At 51.4% G+C, this 22,262-nt stretch overlaps 2 protein-coding genes across 3 annotated transcripts in view; both read left to right on the top strand.

Moving 5' to 3' along the window:
• The window catches only part of LOC137310608 (membrane-spanning 4-domains subfamily A member 15-like), a 25,761-nt gene extending 4,189 nt beyond the window's left edge, over window positions 1–21,572 (top strand). Inside the window, exons 3-8 of one of the 2 annotated variants that reach the window (XR_010960136.1) lie at window positions 2,856–2,966; window positions 5,242–5,298; window positions 8,958–9,089; window positions 10,491–10,613; window positions 14,428–16,153; window positions 16,240–16,251. Coding sequence is in view for 1 of the 2 variants with exons in the window: in XM_067978338.1 (XP_067834439.1) it covers window positions 2,856–2,966; window positions 5,242–5,298; window positions 8,958–9,089; window positions 10,491–10,613; window positions 14,428–14,484 (480 nt within the window). In the remaining variant the exon portion in view is untranslated. Of the gene's footprint in view, window positions 1–2,855; window positions 2,967–5,241; window positions 5,299–8,957; window positions 9,090–10,490; window positions 10,614–14,427 lie in introns of both variants that reach the window. The other variant, XM_067978338.1, reaches the window with a different exon arrangement.
• Window positions 6,639–8,011, top strand: LOC137310607 (ribosome-binding protein 1-like). Its single transcript, XM_067978337.1, has 2 exons — window positions 6,639–6,649; window positions 6,745–8,011. The coding sequence occupies exons 1-2, from the start codon at window positions 6,639–6,641 to the stop codon at window positions 8,009–8,011; spliced, it is 1,278 nt and encodes a 425-aa protein (XP_067834438.1).
• Window positions 21,573–22,262: the final 690 nt, after the last annotated feature.

The raw sequence follows: 22,262 nt of genomic DNA, 5'->3' as shown, positions 1-22,262 counted from the left end.
TGCCCTTGTGGGTTGAAAATGGTTTCTCGGTCTCCACTCCATCAAATCCATTTATCTCTCTGAACCCCTCGATTAGATCAGCCCTCGAGCTTCCAAACACGAGGATGTCCAAACCTGCCCCACCACCAACGTGACCCAGTCTTAACCGCCCTCTGCATTGAGTCACATCGAGGATACAACGCGGAAACAGGCCATTCGGCCCAACGGGTCTATCCCGGTGTTTATGCTCCACACGAGCCTCCTCCCTCCCGACTCCATCTCACCCTATCACCATCTCCTTCTATTCCTTAAATCTTTCCCTGAAATCCATCTCCACTATTCCCCTCAACTACTCCTTGTGGGAGCGAGTTCCACATTCCCACCGCTCTCTGGGGAAAGAAGTTTCTCCTGAATTCCCCGATTGGATTTATTAGTGACGATCTTATATTTATGGCCCCCCTAGTTCTGGTCTCCCCCACAAGTAGAAACATCTTCTCTATGTCTACCCTATCGAACCCTTTCATAATCTTAAAGACCTCGATCAGGTCACCCCTCAGTCTTCTCTTTTCTAGAGAAAAGAGTCCCAGCCTGTTCAGTCTTTCCTGATAGTTATAAACCTCTCAGTTCTGGTATCATCCTTGTGAATCTTTCTTGCACCTTCTCCAGTGCCTCTATATCCTTTTTATAATATGGAGATCAGAACTGTGCACAATACTCCAAGTGTGGTCTAACCAAGGTATATGGAGACCAGAACTGTGCACAGTGCTCCAAGTGTGGTCTAACCAAGGTATATGGTGACCAGAACTGTGCACAGTGCTCCAAGTGTGGTCTAACCAAGGTATATGGAGACCAGAACTGTGCACAGTGCTCCGAGTGTAGTCCAACCAAGGTATATGGTGACCAGAACTGTGCACAGTGCTCCAAGTGTGGTCTAACCAAGGTATATGGAGACCAGAACTGTGCACAGTGCTCCCAGTGTGGTCTAACCAAGGTATATGGTGACCAGAGCTGTGCACAGTGCTCCAAGTGTGGTCTAACCAAGGTATGTGGAGACCAGAACTGTGCACAGTGCCCCAAGTGTGGTCTAACCAAGGTATATGGAGACCAGAACTGTGCACGGTGCTCCAAGTGTATTCCAACCAAGGTATATGGAGACCAGAACTGTGCACAGTGCTCCAAGTGTGGTCTAACCAAGGTTCTATACCAGTTTAACATAACTTCTCTGCTTTTCAATTCTATCCCTCTAGAAATGAACCCCAGTGCTCGCTTTGCCTTTTTTATGACCTTATTAACCTGAGTCGCTACTTTTAGTGATTTGTGTATCTGTACCTCCAGATCCCTCTGCTCCTCTCCCCCATTTAGACTCTGATTATCCAAGCAGTATGAGGCCTCCTTATTCATCCTGACAAAATATACCACCTCACACTTATTGAAATGGTTCACTCAGTTGCTCAAAACCCACCAGCATCTTCTCAAGGGCCAACTAGGGGATGGGCCATAAATGCCGGCCTTGCCAGCAATGCTCACATCTCCAGAACATATCAAACAATAAGAGGGGAATCTCATTGAAACAGATAAGATTCTGAGGGGGCTTGACAGGGTAGATGCTGAGAGGCTGTTTCCCCCGGGCTGGAGAGTCTAGAACCAGGGGGCATAGTCTCAGGATAAGGGGTCGGCCATCCTAGACTGAGATGAGGAGGAATTTCTTCACTCGGAGGGTGGTGAATCTTTGGAATTCTCTCCCCCAGAGGGCTGTGGATGCTCAGACGTTGAGTATATTCAAGGCTGAGATGGATGGATTTTTGGACTCGAGGGGGATCAAGGGATCGGGCGGGAAAGAGGAGTTGAGGTGGAAGATCGGCCATGACCTGATTGAACGGCGGAGCAGGCTCGAGGGGCCGAATGGCCCACTCCTGCTCCTATTTTTCATGTTCTCATGAAACTGCCCCATAAATCATTCGGGCCTGATGCTTTCAAGCCTTGCAAACAAGACTTCTTTTATTAGATTGTGTGTAAGGATTAATTCCCCTTGCCCTGTTTCCTTCGAGACACACTTGTTGTAGTAATTGGCACACAGTGACCAGAGGAAATGTCGAAATCACCTGGTTGGGCCTGAGCTGGAGCATTGTGTCCAACACTTTAGGAAGGATGTCCAGGGTCTTGGAGAGTGTGCGGAGGAGATTTACCAGAATGGGACCAGGGATGAGGGACCTCAGTTGTGTGGAGAGAGACTGGAGAAACTGGGAATTGTTCTCCTCAGAGCAGAGAAGGTTAAGAGGAGATTTACCAGAATGGGACCAGGGATGAGGGACCTCAGTTGTGTGGAGAGAGACTGGAGAAACTGGGAATTGTTCTCCTCAGAGCAGAGAAGGTCAAGAGGAGATTTACCAGAATGGGACCAGGGATGAGGGACCTCAGTTGTGTGGAGAGAGACTGGAGAAACTGGGAATTGTTCTCCTCAGAGCAGAGAAGGTTAAGGGGAGATTTAATCGAGGGGGTTCAAAATCAGGAGGGGTTTTGAGAGAGTAAATAAGGAGAGACTGTTTCCAGTGGCAGGAGGGTCGGGAACCAGAGGACGCAGATTGAAGATAATCGGGAAAAGAGGGGGAGATGAGGAGAATGTTTTTTTTACGCAGTGAGTCGCGATGATCTGGAATTCGGCGGTGGGAACAGATTGAATAATAACTTTCAAAAGGGGGAATCGGAGAGATACTCGAAGGGGAAAAATTTACAGGGCGACGGGGGGAAAGAGCAGTGGGGGGGGGTGGATGGGATTAATTGGAGAGCTCGTTCAGCGAGCAGGCACGGGGCACGACAGGCCGAGCGGCCTCCGTGCCTGCCGTTGTGATTAATCGACTGCCCCTTTCCATTCGCAGGTCACGTTGATCATGCTGGGACTCATCCAGTGCGGTTTCGGAATCCCTCCTCGGATGGCCAATCTCTCGGAGGTTACGAGCCTCGGAGTTCCCTGGTGGCTGGCTGTCCTGGTGAGTTCATCCTCCTCCTGGCCGGTCGTTCGATGTTTCCGACTGGTCGGTCTTGGCCTCAACCACAAAAGAAAACGGGGGGGGGCAGGTTTCTCTCTTGAAGCCGGAGGTCCAACCGAGTCTCCGCAGCGTCGGGGGCTCATTTTGTCCCCAACTGCCCTCTCCGCGCCCGCTGCTCCAGAGACTCCGAGCCCCACAATCCAGGCCGACGTCCCCATAGCTACAGGGATCGCCATAGACATTGTGGACCTGTCCAGGTGGCAGTGTCTCTGTGGGACAGACGGCCAATCTCGAAGAAGGTATCTGGTTGGTTTGGACACTCTGTCGGCGCAGTGAGTCCCTCTCTCGCCCTCCGGGTCACAAGAACGTGGGTTCGAGCCCCCACTCCGGAGACTCGAGCTCCTCCAGCATCACAGGCCGACACTCCCCGGTTGCCCAGTACTGAGGGAGCGCCGCACTGTCGGAGGGTCGGTACTGAGGGAGCGCCACACTGTCGAAGGGTCAGTACTGAGGGAGCGCCGCACTGTCGGAGGGTCAGTACTGAGGGAGCGCTGCATTGTCGGAGGGTCAGTACTGAGGGAGCGCCGCACTGTCGGAGGGTCAGTACTGAGGGAGCGCCGCACTGTCGGAGGGTCAGTACTGAGGGAGCGCCGCACTGTCGGAGGGTCAGTACTGAGGGAGCGCCGCACTGTCGGAGGGTCAGTACTGAGGGAGCACTGCATTGTCGGAGGGTCAGTACTGAGGGAGCGTCAGAAAAGCAGACATGTTATGTTAAACTTGTATAGAACCTGGGTTAGACTACACTTGGAGCACTGTGCACAGTTCTGGTCTCCATATACCTTGGTTAGACCACACTTGGAGCACTGTGCACAGTTCTGGTCTCCATACACCTTGGTTAGACCACACTTGGAGCACTGTGCACAGTTCTGGACTCCATACACCTTGGTTAGACCACACTTGGAGCACTGTGCACAGTTCTGGTCTCCATATATCTTGGTTAGACCACACTTGGAGCACTGTGCACAGTTCCGGTCTCCATATATCTTGGTTAGACCACACTTGGAGCACTGTGCACAGTTCTGGTCTCCATATACCTTGGTTAGACCACACTTGGAGCACTGTGCACAGTTCTGGTCTCCATATACCTTGGTTAGACCACACTGGGAGCACTGTGCACAGTTCTGGTCTCCATATACCTTGGTTCGACCACACTTGGATCACTGTGCACAGTTCTGGTCTCCATATACCTTGGTTAAACCACACTTGGAGCACTGTGCACAGTTCTGGTCTCCATATACCTTGGTTAGACCACACTTGGAGCACTGTGCACAGTTCTGGTCTCCATATACCTTGGTGAGACCACACTTGGAGCACAGTGAACAGTTCTGGTCTCCATATACCTTGGTGAGACCACACTTGGAGCACTGTGCACAGTTCTGGTCTCCATATACCTTGGTTAGACCACACTTGGAGCACTGTGCACAGTTCTGGTCTCCATATACCTTGGTTAGACCACACTTGGAGCACTGTGCACAGTTCTGGTCTCCGTATACTTTGGTTAGACCACACTTGGAGCACTGTGCACAGTTCTGGTCTCCATATACCTTGGTTAGACCACACTTGGAGCACTGTGCACAGTTCTGGTCTCCATATCACACTTGGAGTATTGTGCACAGTTCTGGTCTCCATATTATAAAAAGGATATAGAGGCACTGGAGAAGGTGCAAGAAAGATTCACAAGGATGATACCAGAACTGAGAGGTTATATCTATCAGGAAAGATTGAACAGGCTGGGGTTCTTTTCTCTAGAAAAGAGAAGACTGAGGGGTGACCTGATCGAGGTCTTTAAGATTATGAAAGGGTTCGATAGGGTAGACATAGAGAAGATGTTTCCACTTGTGGGGGGAGACCAGAACCAGGGGCCATAAATATAAGATCGTCACTAATAAATCCAATCGGGGAATTCAGGAGAAACTTCTTTCCCCAGAGAGCGGTGGGAATGTGGAACTCGCTCCCACAAGGAGTAGTTGAGGGGAATAGTGGAGATTGATTTAAGGGGAAGCTCGATAAACACATGAGGGAGAAAGGAATAGAAGGAGATGGTGAGAGGGTGAGATGGAGTAGGGAGGGAGGAGGCTCGTGTGGAGCATAAACACCGGGATAGACCCGTTGGGCCGAATGGCCTGTTTCTATGCTGTAAAATTCGATGTAACTCGATATATAAATGCTTTTGTTGTCTCTCACACTGTGCACTCTGGATATTTTGACTTTTCAGCTCATCGTCTCAGGAGCTCTGACAGTTGTGTGCGACCGGGACCCGAACAAACCTCGTGTAAGTAAAGCTACCGAGCACCTTGCTCACTATCATTTGCACGCTCACTATTGTGATTCGTTTTGTGATTTGAGTAATTTGAGACATGGCTTCGGAACAGGGGGAGGCCATTCAGACCCTCATAAGAACATTAGAAATAGGAGCAGGAGTTGGCCATTCGGCCCATCGATCCTGCTCCGCCATTCAATCAGATCATGGCCGATCTTCGACCTCAACTCCACTTTCCCGCCCGATCCCTTGATTCCCAAAATCCATCCATCTCAGCCTTGAATATTCTCAACGTCTGAGCATCCACAGCCCTCTGGGGGAGAGAATTCCAAAGATTCACAACCCTCCGAGTGAAGAAATTCCTCCTCATCTCAGTCTTGGATGGCCGACCCCTTATCCTGAGACTATGCCCCCTGGTTCTAGACTCTCCAGCCCGGGGGAAACAGCCTCTCAGCATCTACCCTGTCAAACCCCCCTCAGAATCTTATCTGTTTCAATGAGATCGCCTCTCATTCTTCTAAACTCCAGAGAGTATCGGCCCATTCTACTCAATCTCTCCTCATAGGACAACCCTCTCATCCCAGGAATCAATCTAGTGAACCTTCATTGCACCGCCTCTAAGGCAAGTCTATCCTTCCTTAGATAAGGAGACCAAAACTGCACACACTACTCCAGGTGAGGTCTCTCCAAAGCCCTGTACAATTGTAGTGAGACTTCCTTACTCTTGTACTCCAACCCCTTGCAATAAAGGCCAACATACCATTTGCCTTCCTAATTGCTTGCTGTACCTGCATGTTAACTTTCATGTACGAGGACACCCAAATCCCTCTGAACACCAACATTTAATGGTTTCTCACTACTTAAAAAAGATTCTGTTTTTCTATTCTTCCTACAAAGTGAATAACCTCACATTTCCCCACATTATACTCCATCTGCCACCTTCTTGCCCACTCACTTAACCTGTCGATATCCCTTTGCAGACTCTCTGCGTCCTCCTCACAGCTTACTCTCCCGCCGAGCTTTGTGTCGTCAGCAAACTTGGAGACATTACACTCGGTCCCTTCATCCAAGTCATTAATATCGATTGTAAATAGCTGAGGCCCGAGCACTGATCCCTGCGGTACCCCACTAGTTACAGCCCGCCAACCTGAGAATGACCCGTTTATCCCTACTCTCTGTTTCCTGTCCGTTAACCAATCCTCTGCCCATGCTGATATATTACCCCCAATCCCATGAGCCCTTATCTTGTGGAACAACCTTTTGTGTGGCACCTTATCGAGCGCCTCGAGCCTGTTACGTAGGGACAGGAGAAGGCCATTCAGCCCCCTTGAGCCTGTTACATAATCTAACACATGGATTCCTGGCAACATTCTGGAGAATCTGCACAGCACTCCCACCAAGGCCAGTATCTCCCCTCGAAGGTGTGGTGTTCAGAACTGTACGCCATACTCCAGACAGCCAGCAGAAGACTTCAGAACCAGCAGACAGCCAGCAGAAGCCTTCGGAACCAGCAGACAGCCAGCAGAAGACTTCAGCACCAGCAGACAGCCAACAGAAGCCTTCGGAACCAGCAGACAGCCAACAGAAGACTTCAGCACCAGCAGACAGCCAACAGAAGACTTCAGAATCAGCAGACAGCCAACAGAAGCCTTCGGAACCAGCAGACAGCCAACAGAAGAGTTCAGAACCAGCAGACAGCCAACAGAAGACTTCAGCACCAGCAGACAGCCAACAGAAGCCTTCGGAACCAGCAGACAGCCAACAGAAGACTTCAGCACCAGCAGACAGCCAACAGAAGCCTTCGGAACCAGCAGACAGCCAACAGAAGACTTCAGCACCAGCAGACAGCCAACAGAAGCCTTCAGAACCAGCAGACAGCCAACAGAAGCCTTCGGAACCAGCAGACAGCCAACAGAAGACTTCAGCACCAGCAGACAGCCAACAGAAGACTTCAGCACCAGCAGACAGCCAGCAGAAGACTTCAGAACCAGCAGACAGCCAACAGAAGACTTCAGAACCAGCAGACAGCCAACAGAAGACTTCAGCACCAGCAGACAGCCAACAGAAGACTTCAGAACCAGCAGACAGCCAGCAGAAGCCTTCGGAACCAGCAGACAGCCAGCAGAAGACTTCAGAACCAGCAGACAGCCAACAGAAGACTTCAGAACCAGCAGACAGCCAACAGAAGCCTTCAGCACCAGCAGACAGCCAACAGAAGCCTTCGGAACCAGCAGACAGCCAACAGAAGACTTCAGCACCAGCAGACAGCCAACAGAAGACTTCAGCACCAGCAGACAGCCAACAGAAGACTTCAGCACCAGCAGACAGCCAACAGAAGACTTCAGCACCAGCGGACAGCCAGCAGAAGCCTTCGGAACCAGCAGACAGCCAGCAGAAGCCTTCGGAACCAGCAGACAGCCAGCAGAAGACTTCAGAACCAGCAGACAGCCAACAGAAGACTTCAGAACCAGCAGACAGCCAACAGAAGCCTTCAGCACCAGCAGACAGCCAACAGAAGCCTTCAGAACCAGCAGACAGCCAACAGAAGCCTTCGGAACCAGCAGACAGCCAACAGAAGACTTCAGCACCAGCAGACAGCCAACAGAAGCCTTCGGAACCAGCAGACAGCCAACAGAAGCCTTCAGCACCAGCAGACAGCCAGCAGAAGCCTTCAGCACCAGCAGACAGGCATTCTAGCCCTCTCGTTATAAAGTGCCGAGTGTAACATACTTGGGGGAGGGGACCAAGTGATTTCGGATCTCTGGTTCGCAACGCTCTCCACCCATTGGGGGCTTTCCTCCCCTCGTGTCTGGGTCTGTCGTTGACTGATTGATAAGAGGTGGGTTGCTACTGTTAGTCGACAGACCCCCATTATCGTTGGAGAAAAGGCAAATTAGATGGACTTTGGTCTTTTTCCCCTCTGGTGATTACGATGTTCCGATGTGGCGGTGCTCCTCTGCTGGTTTACGGTGTCTTCTGCTGGTGCCGAAGGGTTCTGCTGGCTGTCTGCTGGTGCTGAAGTCTTCTGCTGGCTGTCTGCTGGTTCTGAAGGTTTCTGTTCGTTGTCTGCTGGTTCTGAAGGCTCCTGCTGGCTGTCTGCTGGTTCTGAAGGCTCCTGCTGCCTGTCTGCTGGTGCTGAAGTCTTCTGCTGGCTGTCTGCTGGTGCTGAAGTCTTCTGCTGGCTGTCTGCTGGTGCTGAAGGCTTCTGTGGCTGTCTGCTGGTGCTGAAGTCTTCTGCTGCCTGTCTGCTGGTGCTGAAGTCTTCTGCTGGCTGTCTGCTGGTGCTGAAGTCTTCTGCTGCCTGTCTGCTGGTGCTGAAGTCTTCTGCTGGCTGTCTGCTGGTGCTGAAGTCTTCTGCTGGCTGTCTGCTGGTGCTGAAGTCTTCTGCTGGCTGTCTGCTGGTGCTGACGGCTGTCTGCTGGTGCTGAAGGCACTTGCACTGTCGGAGGGTCGGTACTGAGGGAGCGCCGCACTGTCGGAGGGTCGGTACTGAGGGAGCGCCGCACTGTCGGAGGGTCGGTACTGAGGGAGCGCCGCACTGTCGGAGGGTCGGTACTGAGGGAGCGCCGCACTGTCGGAGGGTCGGTACTGAGGGAGCGCCGCACTGTCGGAGGGTCAGTACTTTGTGCATCTCCCCATTTAATCCACGAACTTCCAAATTCTCTCTCCAGGTCACCGCCTGCCTGGCAATGAATATAATTAATGCCATAGCGACAGGGATCGCGATCATTATCTACAGTGTGGACCTGTCTATGTGGCAACACATTTACCAGAGACATGACCATCCTCTCCTCAACTACCTGGTTAGTCTTCTCCTGGTTTCCTCTTCGGTCCTGATACACAAGGCTTGTTTGGTTGGTGGCTCAATGGCTCTCTCTCTCTCTCTCTCCCTCGCGTCTTCTGAGTCAGAGGTCGTGGGTTCGAGCCCCCACTCCAGAGACTCGAGCCCCATAATCCAGGCCCACACTCCCCCCATTGCCCCAGTACTGAGGGAGCGCCGCACTGTCGGAAGGTCGGTACTGAGGGAGCGCCGCACTGTCGGAGGGTCGGTACTGAGGGAGCGCCGCACTGTCGGAGGGTCGGTACCGAGGGAGCGCCGCACTGTCGGAGGGTCGGTACTGAGGGAGCGCCGCGCTGTCGGAGGGTCGGTACTGAGGGAGCGCCGCTCTGTTGGAGGGTCGGTACTGAGGGAGCGCCGCACTGTCGGAGGGTCGGTACTGAGGGAGCGCCGCACTGTCGGAGGGTCAGTACTGAGGGAGCGCCGCACTGTCGGAGGGTCGGTACCGAGGGAGCGCCGCACTGTCGGAGGGTCAGTACTGAGGGAGCGCCGCACTGTCGGAGGGTCGGTACTGAGGGAGCCCCGCACTGTCGGAGGGTCGGTACTGAGGGAGCGCCGCACTGTCGGAGGGTCGGTACTGAGGGAGCGCCGCGCTGTCGGAGGGTCGGTACTGAGGGAGCGCCGCACTGTCGGAGGGTCGGTGCTGAGGGAGCGCCGCACTGTCGGAGGGTCCGTACTGAGGGAGCGCCGCACTGTCGGAGGGTCGGTGCTGAGGGAGCGCCGCACTGTCGGAGGGTCAGTACTGAGGGAACGCCGCACTGTCGGAGGGTCAGTACTGAGGGAGCGCCGCACTGTCGGAGGGTCGGTACTGAGGGAGCGCCGCACTGTCGGAGGGTCGGTACTGAGGGAGCGCCGCACTGTCGGAGGGTCGGTACTGAGGGAGCGCCGCACTATCGGAGGGTCGGTACTGAGGGAGCGCCGCACTGTCGGAGGGTCAGTCCTGAGTTTCTCTCCATCGACTCCTTCAATCATCTCAAACCCCTCGATTAGCTCACCCCTCGATCTTCTACACTCGAGGGAACACAAGCCCGGTCTGTGCGACCCGTCCTCGGGATTCAACCCTTTTAGCCCCCGGGGAATCTGGGCCGCACTCTCCCTCTCCGAGGGCCGCTATATCCTTCCTGAGGGGGCGGTGCCCAGGACTGGACGCAGCTCCTCCAGACGGGGGTCTGAGCAGAGCTGTGTCCGGCTGTAAACGTAACTCCCTCCCGTCTGTATTCCAGCCCCCCTTGAGATAAAGGCCAATATTCCAGTGGTGTTTTGAATTGTTCTTTGTGCCTGTCCAGTATCTTGGAAATGCAGGAAGCCTTGGGTTCGGGATGTGCTGATTTGCTGTCCTTTTCCCGTTTCTATTTCTGTCGGACAGAGGTTGACGTTCGGGATTAAGATCGTTCTGTTTTTCTATGCTGCCTCCGGGATGGTCATCAACATCGTGGTGTCCGTCTTCTGCTGCAAGGGCCTGCGTTACTGCAGCCCGAGTACCAACATGGTGAGTTACGTGCTCGCTCACACTCGCTCACACTCAAACACACACACACACACTGCGTTACTGCAGCCCCGGTACCAACATGGTGAGTTACGTGCTCGTTCACACTCGCTCACACTCAAACACACACACACACACTGCGTTACTGCAGCCCCGGTACCAACATGGTGAGTTACGTGCTCGTTCACACTCGCTCACACTCACACACACACACACACTGCGTTACTGCAGCCCCGGTACCAACATGGTGAGTTACGTGCTCGTTCACACTCGCTCACACTCACACACACACACACACACACACACTGCGTTACTGCAGCCCCAGTACCAACATGGTGAGTTACGTGCTCGTTCACACTCGCTCACACTCACACACATACACTGCGTTACTGCAGCCCCGGTACCAACATGGTGAGTTACGTGCTCGTTCACACTGGCTCACACTCAAACACACACACTGCGTTACTGCAGCCCCGGTACCAACATGGTGAGTTACGTGCTCGTTCACACTCGCTCACACTCACACACACACACACACTGCGTTACTGCAGCCCCGGTACCAACATGGTGAGTTACGTGCTCGTTCACACTCGTTCACACTCACACACACACACACTGCGTTACTGCAGCCCCGGTACCAACATGGTGAGTTACGTGCTCGTTCACACTCGCTCACACTCAAACACACACACTGCGTTACTGCAGCCCCGGTACCAACATGGTGAGTTACGTGCTCGTTCACACTCGCTCACACTCAAACACACACACTGCGTTGCTGCAGCCCCGGTACCAACATGGTGAGTTACGTGCTCGTTCACACTCGCTCACTCTCAAACACACACACTGCGTTACTGCAGCCCCGGTACCAACATGGTGAGTTACGTGCTCGTTCACACTCGCTCACACTCAAACACACACACACACACTGCGTTACTGCAGCCCCAGTACCAACATGGTGAGTTACGTGCTCGTTCACACTCGCTCACACTCACACACACACACACACTGCGTTACTGCAGCCCCAGTACCAACATGGTGAGTTACGTGCTCGTTCACACTCGCTCACACTCAAACACACACACACTGCGTTACTGCAGCCCCAGTACCAACATGGTGAGTTACGTGCTCGTTCACACTCGTTCACACTCACACACACACACACTGCGTTACTGCAGCCCCGGTACCAACATGGTGAGTTACGTGCTCGTTCACACTCGCTCACACTCAAACACACACACACTGCGTTACTGCAGCCCCAGTCCCAACATGGTGAGTTACGTGCTCGTTCACCCTCGCTCACACTCAAACACACACATACACAACACTCTCACACACACACAGACATAAACATAGACACACACTCACACACTCACACACATACACACACTCTCACACTCACACTCGCACCTACACACACTCACACACACAGACATAAACACAGACACACACTCACACACACTCACTCACACACACACTCACATACGCACACATACACACAGACTCACAGACACACACTCACACACAAACAGACACAAGGACACACACTTGTACTCAGACACACATACACGGACACACAGGCACACACACTCACACACACACACACACACACACACAGGCAAACACACCTTCAAACATACAGACACACACACACAATCTCTCACACACACACAATCTCTCTCACACACACACACACCCACACTCATACACTCATATGCACATACTCACACTTACACTGACACACACACACACTCACACACACAGATAGATACACCCTCACACACAGACATAAACACAGACACACACTCACACACACACACACAAAATCTCTCTCACACACACAGACGCACACACTCATACACACAAACTCACATACACTCACACACACAGATTACGCATACACACTCACACTCACACACACGCACAAACTCACACTTACACTGACATACACACACACAGATAAATACACCCTCACACCCAGACATAAACACAGACACACACTCACACACTCACACACATACTCACACTCTCACACACACACACTCGCACCTACACACACCCTCACACCCAGACATAAACACAGACACACACTCACACACACTCACACACACTCACACACTCACACACACTCACACACTCACACACACACACTCGCACCTACACACACCCTCACACCCAGACATAAACACAGACACACACTCACACAAACACACACTCACACCTACACACACACTCACACACACAGACACACACTGACACACTCACACATACACACACTCTCACACACACACTCACACATACACACACTCTCACACACACACTCACACCTACACACACCCTCACACACACAGACATAAACACAGACACACACTCACACACTCACACACATACACACATACACACACTCTCACACACACTCACACCTAGACACACACTCACACACACAGACATAAACACATACACACACTCACACACACACACTCACACCTACACACACACTCACACACACAGACATAAACACATACACACACTCTCACACACACAGACATAAACACAGACACACACTCACACACATACACACATACACACACTCACACACATACACACATACACACACTCTCACACACACACACTCACACCTACACACACACTCACACACACACTCTCACACACACACACTCACACCTGCACACACACAGACATAAACACAGACACACACTCACACACAGACACACACACACACACTCTCACACTCTCACACACACACTCACACACACACACTCACACCTGCACACACCCTCACACACACAGACATAAACACAGACACACACACACACTCCCACGCGTGCACACACACACTCTCACACACACACTCACCACACCCACGCTCACACTCGCACGCACACAAACACACATGCACGCACACACAAATAAACACACCCAGTCACACCTACGCACACGGTCGGAGCTGTAAACACACGGAATCCCACACTGACCTGCAGTGCCGAACGCCCTAAAGAGACAGGTGTGCCAATGTGCACAAAACAGTGACAGGACTCTCCCCAAACACCCTCCACAAGAAGCTTTGACACACTGAGCTGGGCGAGCCGCTAATGGGAGATGGCTGATAGTTTATCAAGGGCATGACTGCTGTTACGTGATTTCTCAAGAGGATATTGCAAGAGGATTTGAGTACAGGTGCAGGGATGTCTTACTGCAGTTGTACGGGGCCTTGGGTGAGACCACATCTGGAGTATTGTGAGCAGTTTTGGTCTCCTTATCTGAGGAAGGATGTCCTTGCCATGGAGGGAGTGCAATGAAGATCTACCAGACTGATTCCTGGGATGGCAGGACTGACGTATGAGGAGAGATTGGGTCGACTAGGCCTATATTCACGAGAGTTCAGAAGAATGAGAGGTGATCGCATCGAAACATATAGGACTAGACAGACGAGATGCAGGGAGGATGTTCCCGATGGCTGGGGAGTCCAGAACCAGGGGTCACAGTCTCAGGATACGGGATATGCCATTTCGAACCGAGATGAGGAGAAATTTCTTCACTCAGAGGGTGGTGAACCTGTGGAATTCTCTACCACAGAAGGCAGTGGAGGACGAGTCAAGAAGGAGATAGATATATTTCTTAATGCTAATGGGATCAAGGGATAAGGGGAAAAAGCGGGAACGGGGGGACTGAGTTAGACGATCAGCCACGATCATTTCGAATGGCGGAGCAGGCCCGAAGGGGCCGAACGGCCTCCTCTTGCTCCTGTTTTCTCTGTTTCTATGTGTCTCACACGTCTCCCCTGTGTGTGTGATTGCAGTCGGTCGTGGTTGTTCACAACCCTTTCTCCGATGATCCCACTGTGGTGTCGTCCTGAAGCCCGGAGTGGACCTGAGACTGGAGTCGTTGTATAGTTTAATCCTGGCTTATGATTGCCCCACGCTTGTACATGTATGGCTCGTGAGATCGGGTAGCTTCAGCCCTCCCTGACACTCGCGGTGCGGCTTTGTCACTAGTTGGCTCACTGAGTGTCGGTGACACACAACTCCATCTCTCCGTCACAACGATGGCCACAAATCAAAGGTCCCGCATCGACTGTGAGATTTTGGGACGTCCTGAAATGGTGGAAGGTCCTGACTCTTCTTTTTGCACGACTATTGGATTTTACTAAAGTTGCGATCTGTGAATTTTCTCCCCCTCCCCGTGTAAGGACGCGCGTGTCACTCCGGAAAGGTGCAGGTGTGCCCAGTGGGTTTGTGTTGGTGAGCGGGGGTGTGTTTGTGTGTTTATGAGCTGAGGTGGGTGTGCGTGCACAGGTGTTGGTGAGCGGGTGAGTGTGTTTTAGTGAGCAGGTGTGTGAGTTTGTGTGTTTTAGTGAGCAGGTGTGAGAGTTTGTGAGTTTTAGTGAGCAGGTGTGTGAGTGTGTGTGTTTTAGTGAGCAGGTGTGAGAGTTTGTGAGTTTTAGTGAGCAGGTGTGCGAGTTTGTGTGTTTTAGTGAGCAGGTGTGTGAGTGTGTGTGTTTTAGTGAGCAGGTGTGTGAGTTTGTGTGTTTTAGTGAGCAGATGTGTGAGTTTGTGTGTTTTAGTGAGCACGTGAGTGAGTGTGTGTGTTTTAGTGAGCAGATGTGAGAGTGTGTGTGTTTTAGTGAGCAGGTGTGTGAGTGTGTGTGTTTTAGTGAGCAGGTGTGAGAGTTTGTGTGTTTTAGTGAGCACGTGAGTGAGTGTGTGTGTTTTAGTGAGCAGATGTGAGAGTGTGTGTGTTTTAGTGAGCACGTGAGTGAGTGTGTGTGCATTAGTGAGCAGGTGTGTGAGTTTGTGTGTTTTAGTGAGCAGGTGAGTGAGTGTGTGTGTTTTAGTGAGCAGGTGAGTGAGTGTGTGTGCTTTAGTGAGCAGGTGTGTGAGAGTGTGTGTTTTAGTGAGCAGGTGTGTGAGTTTGTGTGTTTTAGTGAGCAGATGTGAGAGTGTGTGTGTTTTAGTGAGCAGGTGAGTGAGTGTGTGTGCTTTAGTGAGCAGGTGTGTGAGAGTGTGTGTTTTAGTGAGCAGGTGTGTGAGTTTGTGTGTTTTAGTGAGCAGGTGTGCGAGTTTGTGTGTTTTAGTGAGCAGGTGAGTGAGTGTGTGTGCTTTAGTGAGCAGGTGTGTGAGTGTGTGTGCTTTAGTGAGCAGGTGTGTGAGTGTGTGTGTTTTAGTGAGAAGGTGTGTGTGTGCTTTAGTGAGCAGATGTGTGAGTTTGTGTGTTTTAGTGAGCAGGTGAGTGTGTGTGTGTGCTTTAGTGAGCAGGTGTGTGAGTGTGTGTGTTTTAGTGAGCAGGTGAGTGAGTGTGTGTGTTTTAGTGAGAAGGTGTGTGAGTGTGTGTGCTTTAGTGAGCAGGTGAGTGAGTGTGTGTGTTTTAGTGAGCAGGTGAGTGTGTGTGTGTGCTTTAGTGAGCAGGTGTGTGAGTGTGTGTGTTTTAGTGAGCAGGTGAGTGAGTGTGTGTGTTTTAGTGAGAAGGTGTGTGAGTTTGTGTGTTTTAGTGAGCAGATGTGTGAGTGTGTGTGTTTTAGTGAGCAGGTGTGAGAGTGTGTGTGTTTTAGTGAGAAGGTGTGTGAGTTTGTGTGCTTTAGTGAGCAGGTGTGTGTGTGTGCTTTAGTGAGCAGATGTGTGAGTTTGTGTGTTTCAGTGAGCAGGTGTGTGAGTGTGTGTGTTTTAGTGAGCAGGTGTGTGAGTGTGTGTGTTTTAGTGAGCAGGTGAGTGAGTGTGTGTGTTTTAGTGAGAAGGTGTGTGAGTTTGTGTGTTTTAGTGAGCAGATGTGTGAGTGTGTGTGTTTTAGTGAGCAGGTGAGTGAGTGTGTGTGTTTTAGTGAGCAGGTGTGTGAGTGTGTGTGTTTTAGTGAGCAGGTGTGTGAGTGTGTGTGTTTTAGTGAGCAGGTGAGTGAGTGTGTGTGTTTTAGTGAGCAGGTGTGTGTGTGTGCTTTAGTGAGCTGATGTGTGAGTGTGTGTGCTTTAGTGAGCAGGTGAGTGAGTGTGTGTGTTTTAGTGAGCAGGTGTGTGAGTGTGTGTGTTTTAGTGAGCAGGTGAGTGAGTGTGTGTGTTTTAGTGAGAAGGTGTGTGAGTTTGTGTGTTTTAGTGAGCAGATGTGTGAGTGTGTGTGTTTTAGTGAGCAGATGTGTGAGTGTGTGCTTTAGTGAGCAGATGTGTGAGTTTGTGTGTTTTAGTGAGCAGGTGTGTGTGTGTGTGTGCTTTAGTGAGCAGGTGAGTGAGTGTGTGTGTTTTAGTGAGCAGGTGTGTGAGTGTGTGTGCTTTAGTGAGCAGGTGAGTGAGTGTGTGTGTTTTAGTGAGAAGGTGTGTGAGTTTGTGTGTTTTAGTGAGCAGATGTGTGAGTGTGTGTGTTTTAGTGAGCAGATGTTGAGTGTGTGCTTGTGAGCAGATGTGTGAGTTTGTGTGTTTTAGTGAGCAGGTGTGTGTGTGCTTTAGTGAGCAGGTGAGTGAGTGTGTGTGTTTTAGTGAGAAGGTGTGTGAGTTTGTGTGTTTTAGTGAGCAGATGTGTGAGTGTGTGTGTTTTAGTGAGCAGGTGTGTGAGTGTGTGTGCTTTAGTGAGCAGGTGTGTGAGTGTGTGTGCTTTAGTGAGCAGGTGAGTGAGTGTGTGTGTTTTAGTGAGCAGATGTGTGAGTGTGTGCTTTAGTGAGCAGATGTGTGAGTTTGTGTGTTTTAGTGAGCAGGTGTGTGTGTGTGCTTTAGTGAGCAGGTGAGTGAGTGTGTGTGCTTTAGTGAGCAGGTGAGTGAGTGTGTGTGCTTTAGTGAGCAGGTGAGTGAGTGTGTGTGTTTTAGTGAGCAGGTGTGTGAGTTTGTGTGTTTTAGTGAGCAGGTGTGTGTGCTTTAGTAAGCAGGTGTGTGAGTTTGTGTGTTTTAGTGAGCAGGTGTGTGAGTGTGTGTGTTTTAGTGAGCAGGTGTGTGAGTGTGTGTGTTTTAGTGAGAAGGTGTGTGAGTGTGTGTGCTTTAGTGAGCAGATGTGAGAGTGTGTGTGCTTTAGTGAGCAGGTGAGTGAGTGTGTGTGTTTTAGTGAGCAGGTGTGTGAGTGTGTGTGTTTTAGTGAGCAGGTGTGTGAGTGTGTGTGTTTTAGTGAGCAGATGTGTGAGTGTGTGTGTTTTAGTGAGCAGGTGTGTGAGTGTGTGTGTTTTAGTGAGCAGGTGTGTGAGTGTGTGTGTTTTAGTGAGCAGATGTGTGAGTGTGTGTGTTTTAGTGAGCAGGTGTGTGAGTGTGTGTGCTTTAGTGAGCAGATGTGAGAGTGTGTGTGCTTTAGTGAGCAGGTGAGTGAGTGTGTGTGTTTTAGTGAGCAGGTGTGTGAGTGTGTGTGCTTTAGTGAGCAGGTGTGTGAGAGTGTGTGTTTTAGTGAGCAGGTGAGTGAGTGTGTGTGCTTTAGTGAGCAGGTGAGTGAGTGTGTGTGTTTTAGTGAGCAGGTGAGTGAGTGTGTGTGCTTTAGTGAGCAGGTGAGTGAGTGTGTGTGCTTTAGTGAGCAGGTGAGTGAGTGTGTGTGTTTTAGTGAGCAGGTGTGTGAGTGTGTGCTTTAGTGAGCAGGTGAGTGAGTGTGTGTGCTTTAGTGAGCAGGTGAGTGAGTGTGTGTGTTTTAGTGAGCAGGTGTGTGAGTGTGTGCTTTAGTGAGCAGGTGTGTGAGTGTGTGTGTTTTAGTGAGAAGGTGTGTGAGTGTGTGTGTTTTAGTGAGCAGGTGTGTGAGTGTGTGTGTTTTAGTGAGAAGGTGTGTGAGTGTGTGTGTTTTAGTGAGCAGGTGAGTGAGTGTGTGTGTAGTGAGCATATGTTTGTGAGTCGGTGTGAGCAATGAGCAGATGTTTTTGAGTCGGTGAGTGTAGTGAGCACGTATCTGGGTGTCATTGTGTGTAGTGAGCAGCTGTTTGTGTATTGGTGTGTGTAGTGAGCAGGTGTTTGTGCGTTGGTGTGTGTAGTGAGCAGATGTTTGTCTGTTGGTGTGTGTAGAGGGCAGGTATTTGTGAGTCAGTGCGTGTAGTGAGCAGGTGTTTGTGTGTTGGTGTGTGTAGTGAGCAGATGTTTGTGTGTTTGTGTGTAATGAGCATGTGTGCAGTGAGTCAGTGTGTGTAGTGAGCAGATGTTTGTGTGTCGGTGAGTGAAGTGAGAAGGTGGTTGTGAGTTGGTGCATGTAGTGAGAAGGTGGTTGTGAGTTGGTGTGTGTAGTGAGCAGATGTTTGTGAGTCGTGTGTAGTGAGCAGTTGTTGTGAGTCGGTGTGTGTAGTGAGAAGGTGGTTGTGAGTTGGTGTGTGTAGTGAGCAGTTGTTTGTGTGTCGGTGAGTGCAGTGAGAAGGTGGTTGTGAGTTGGTGCATGTAGTGAGAAGGTGGTTGTGAGTTGGTGTGTGAAGTGAGCAGATGTTTGTGAGTCGTGTGTAGTGAGCAGTTGTTGTGAGTCGGTGTGTGTAGTGAGAAGGTGGTTGTGAGTCGGTGTGTGCAGTGAGCATGTGTTTGTGAGTTGGTGTGTGAAGTGAGCAGTTGTTTGTGTGTCGGTGTGTGCAGTGAGAAGGTGGTTGTGAGTCGGTGTGTGTAATGGGCAGTTGTTTGTGAGTCGGTGTGTGTCGTGAGCAGATCTTTGTGAGTCGTTGTGTGTAGTGAGCAGATGTTTGTGAGTCGGTGTGTGTCGTGAGCAGATGTTTGTGAGTCGGTGTGTGTAGTGAGCAGATGTTTGTGAGTCGGTGTGTGTCGTGAGCATGTGTTTGTGAGTCGTTGTGTGTAGTGAGCAGATGTTTGTCAGTCGGTGTGTGTAATGGGCAGTTGATTGTGAATCGGTGTGTGTAATGGGCAGTTGTTTGTGAGTCGGTGTGTGTCGTGAGCATGTGTTTGTGAGTCGTTGTGTGTAGTGAGCAGATGTTTGTGAGTCGGTGTGTGTAATGGGCAGTTGATTGTGAGTCGGTGTGTGTAGTGAGCTGTTGTTTGTGAGTCGGTGTGTGTAGTGAGCAGATGTTTGTGAGTCAGTGTGTGTAGTGAGAAGGTGGTTGTGAGTCGGTGTGTATAGTGAGTAGATGTTTGTGAGTTGGTGTGTGTAATCAGCATGTGTTTGTGAGTCAGTGTGTGTAGTGAGCAGTTGATTGTGTGTCGGTGTGTGTAGTGAGCAGTTGATTGTGAGTCGGTGTGTGTAGTGAGCAGATGTTTGTGAGTCGGTGTGTGTAATGATCACGTGTTTGTGAGTCGGTGTGTGTAGTGAGCAGTTGATTGTGAGTCGGTGTGTGTAGTGAGCAGTTGATTGTGAGTCGGTGTGTGTAGTGAGCAGTTGATTGTGAGTCGGTGTGTGTAGTGAGCAGTTGATTGTGAGTCGGTGCGTGTAGTGAGCAGATGTTTGTGAGTCGGTGTGTGTAATGATCACGTGTTTGTGAGTCGGTGTGTGTAGTGAGCAGTTGATTGTGAGTCGGTGTGTGTAGTGAGCAGTTGTTTACTTATCGGTGAGTGCAGTGAGAAGGTGGTTGTGAGTCGGTGTGTATAGTAAGCAGATGTTTGTGAGTCGATTTGTGCTGTGCGCACGTGTTTGTGAGTCAGTGTATGTAGTGAGCTGTTGTTTGTGAGTCGGTGTGTGTAGTGAGCAGTTGTTTACTTATCGGTGAGTGCAGTGAGAAGGTGGTTGTGAGTCGGTGTGTATAGTAAGCAGATGTTTGTGAGTCGATTTGTGCTGTGCGCACGTGTTTGTGAGTCGGTGTGTGTAGTGAGCAGGTGTGTGTAATTCGGTGTGTGTAGTGAGCACGTGTTTGTGAGTCGGTGTGTATAATGTGCACATGCCGACAAACAGCTGCTCACTACACACACCGACTCACAAACATGTGCTCACTACACACACTGACTCACAAGCACCAGCTCACTACACACACCAACTTACACACACGTGCTTACTACACACACCGACTCACAAGCGCCTGCTCATGACACACACCCCCTCACAAACACGTGCTTACTACACACACCGACTCACAAGCGTCTGCTCACTACACACACCCACTCACAAGCGCCAGCTCACTACACACACCCACTCACAAGCGCCTCACTACACACACCCACTCACAAGCGCCTCACTACACACACCCACTCACAAGCGCCTCACCACACACACTGACTCACAAGCGTCAGCTCACTACACACACCAACTCACAAGCGCCTCAGTACACACACCCACTCACAAGCGCCTCACTACACACACCCACTCACAAGCGCCTCACTACACACACCCACTCACAAGCGCCTCACTACACACACTGACTCACAAGTGTCAGCTCACTACACACACCAACTCACAAGCGCCTCAGTACACACACCCACTCACAAGTGCCTCACTACACACACCCACTCACAAGCGCCTCACTACACACACCCACTCACAAGCGCCTCACTACACACACTGACTCACAAGCGTCAGCTCACTACACACACCAACTCACAAGCGCCTCAGTACACACACCCACTCACAAGCGCCTCACTACACACACCCACTCACAAGCGCCTCACTACACACACCCACTCACAAGCGCCTGCTCACCACACACACCCACTCACAAGCGCCAGCTCACTACACACACAGACTCACAAGCGCCTGCTCACTACACACACCCACACACCGGGAGTCTGGGAAACGGGAGCGGGCCATTCGGTCGGGGCCACCCGGTCTGCGCGCGACCTTTAACCCCCGCGGCACTTAAAGGGACCACCACGGGCCGCCACCAACCAGGCGGGAGGGGGGGGTGGGAGCTCCGCGGGGGACTGGGAATTTTCGGAGAAGGTGGATCTCGAGGTTGAGCTGACCTGCGGAGTGTCTGCGGCAGGCTCCCATTGGCCATTGTTTGTGCGCTCTCGAGAAACGATTGGGGTCATCATGTACTGGAATAGTCCGCGGGTTATTAACCGTTGTACACGTGTCACACATCCATAACCGTCGACTGACATGAAACCTTGTATCACTTTCTTCATGTCAATAAATCTTTGAAGCCGTGTTTTCGGACTGGTCATTTCTGGCGGGGGAACGGAGGGGGGGCGGCCATTTTCGAATTTGGCCCACTTTCATTGGTGCGACCTTCAGCCTCACCCCCAAGGGAACCGCAGAGGTTTCCAGCTCGGAAGGAGGCCCTTCGCCCCCTCGTATCCGTGCTGGCCCTGGTTCGACCACATCTGGAATATGGTGTACAGTTCTGGCAACTGCGCCAACTCCCCATAGTCCTGTATCGATCCCCGAACTAATCCCACTGCCCCACTCTCTCCCCATAGCCCTGTATCGATCCCCGAACTAATCCCACTGCCCCGCTCTCTCCCCGTAGCCCTGTATCGATCCCCAAACTAATCCCACTCTCTCCCCATAGCCCTGTATCGATCCCTAAACTAATCCCACTGTCCCGCTCTCTCCCCATGGCCCTGTATCAATCCCCAAACTAATCCCACTGCCCCGCTCTCTCCCCATAGTCCTGTATCGATCCCCAAACTAATCCCACTGCCCCACTCCCTCCCCATAGCCCTGTATCAATCCCCAAACTGATCCCACTGCCCCCCTCTCTCCCCATAGTCCTGTATCGATCCCCAAACTAATCCCACTGCCCCACTCTCTCCCCATAGCCCTGTATCAATCCCCAAACTAATCCCACTGCCCCGCTCTCTCCCCATAGCCCTGTGTCAATCCCCAAACTAATCCC

The sequence above is a fragment of the Heptranchias perlo genome, unplaced genomic scaffold (assembly GCF_035084215.1).
Source record: "Heptranchias perlo isolate sHepPer1 unplaced genomic scaffold, sHepPer1.hap1 HAP1_SCAFFOLD_265, whole genome shotgun sequence".
NCBI lineage: Eukaryota > Metazoa > Chordata > Chondrichthyes > Hexanchiformes > Hexanchidae > Heptranchias > Heptranchias perlo.
Note: the sequence above shows the minus strand (reverse complement) of the source record. Positions and strands in the feature narration are given on the sequence as shown.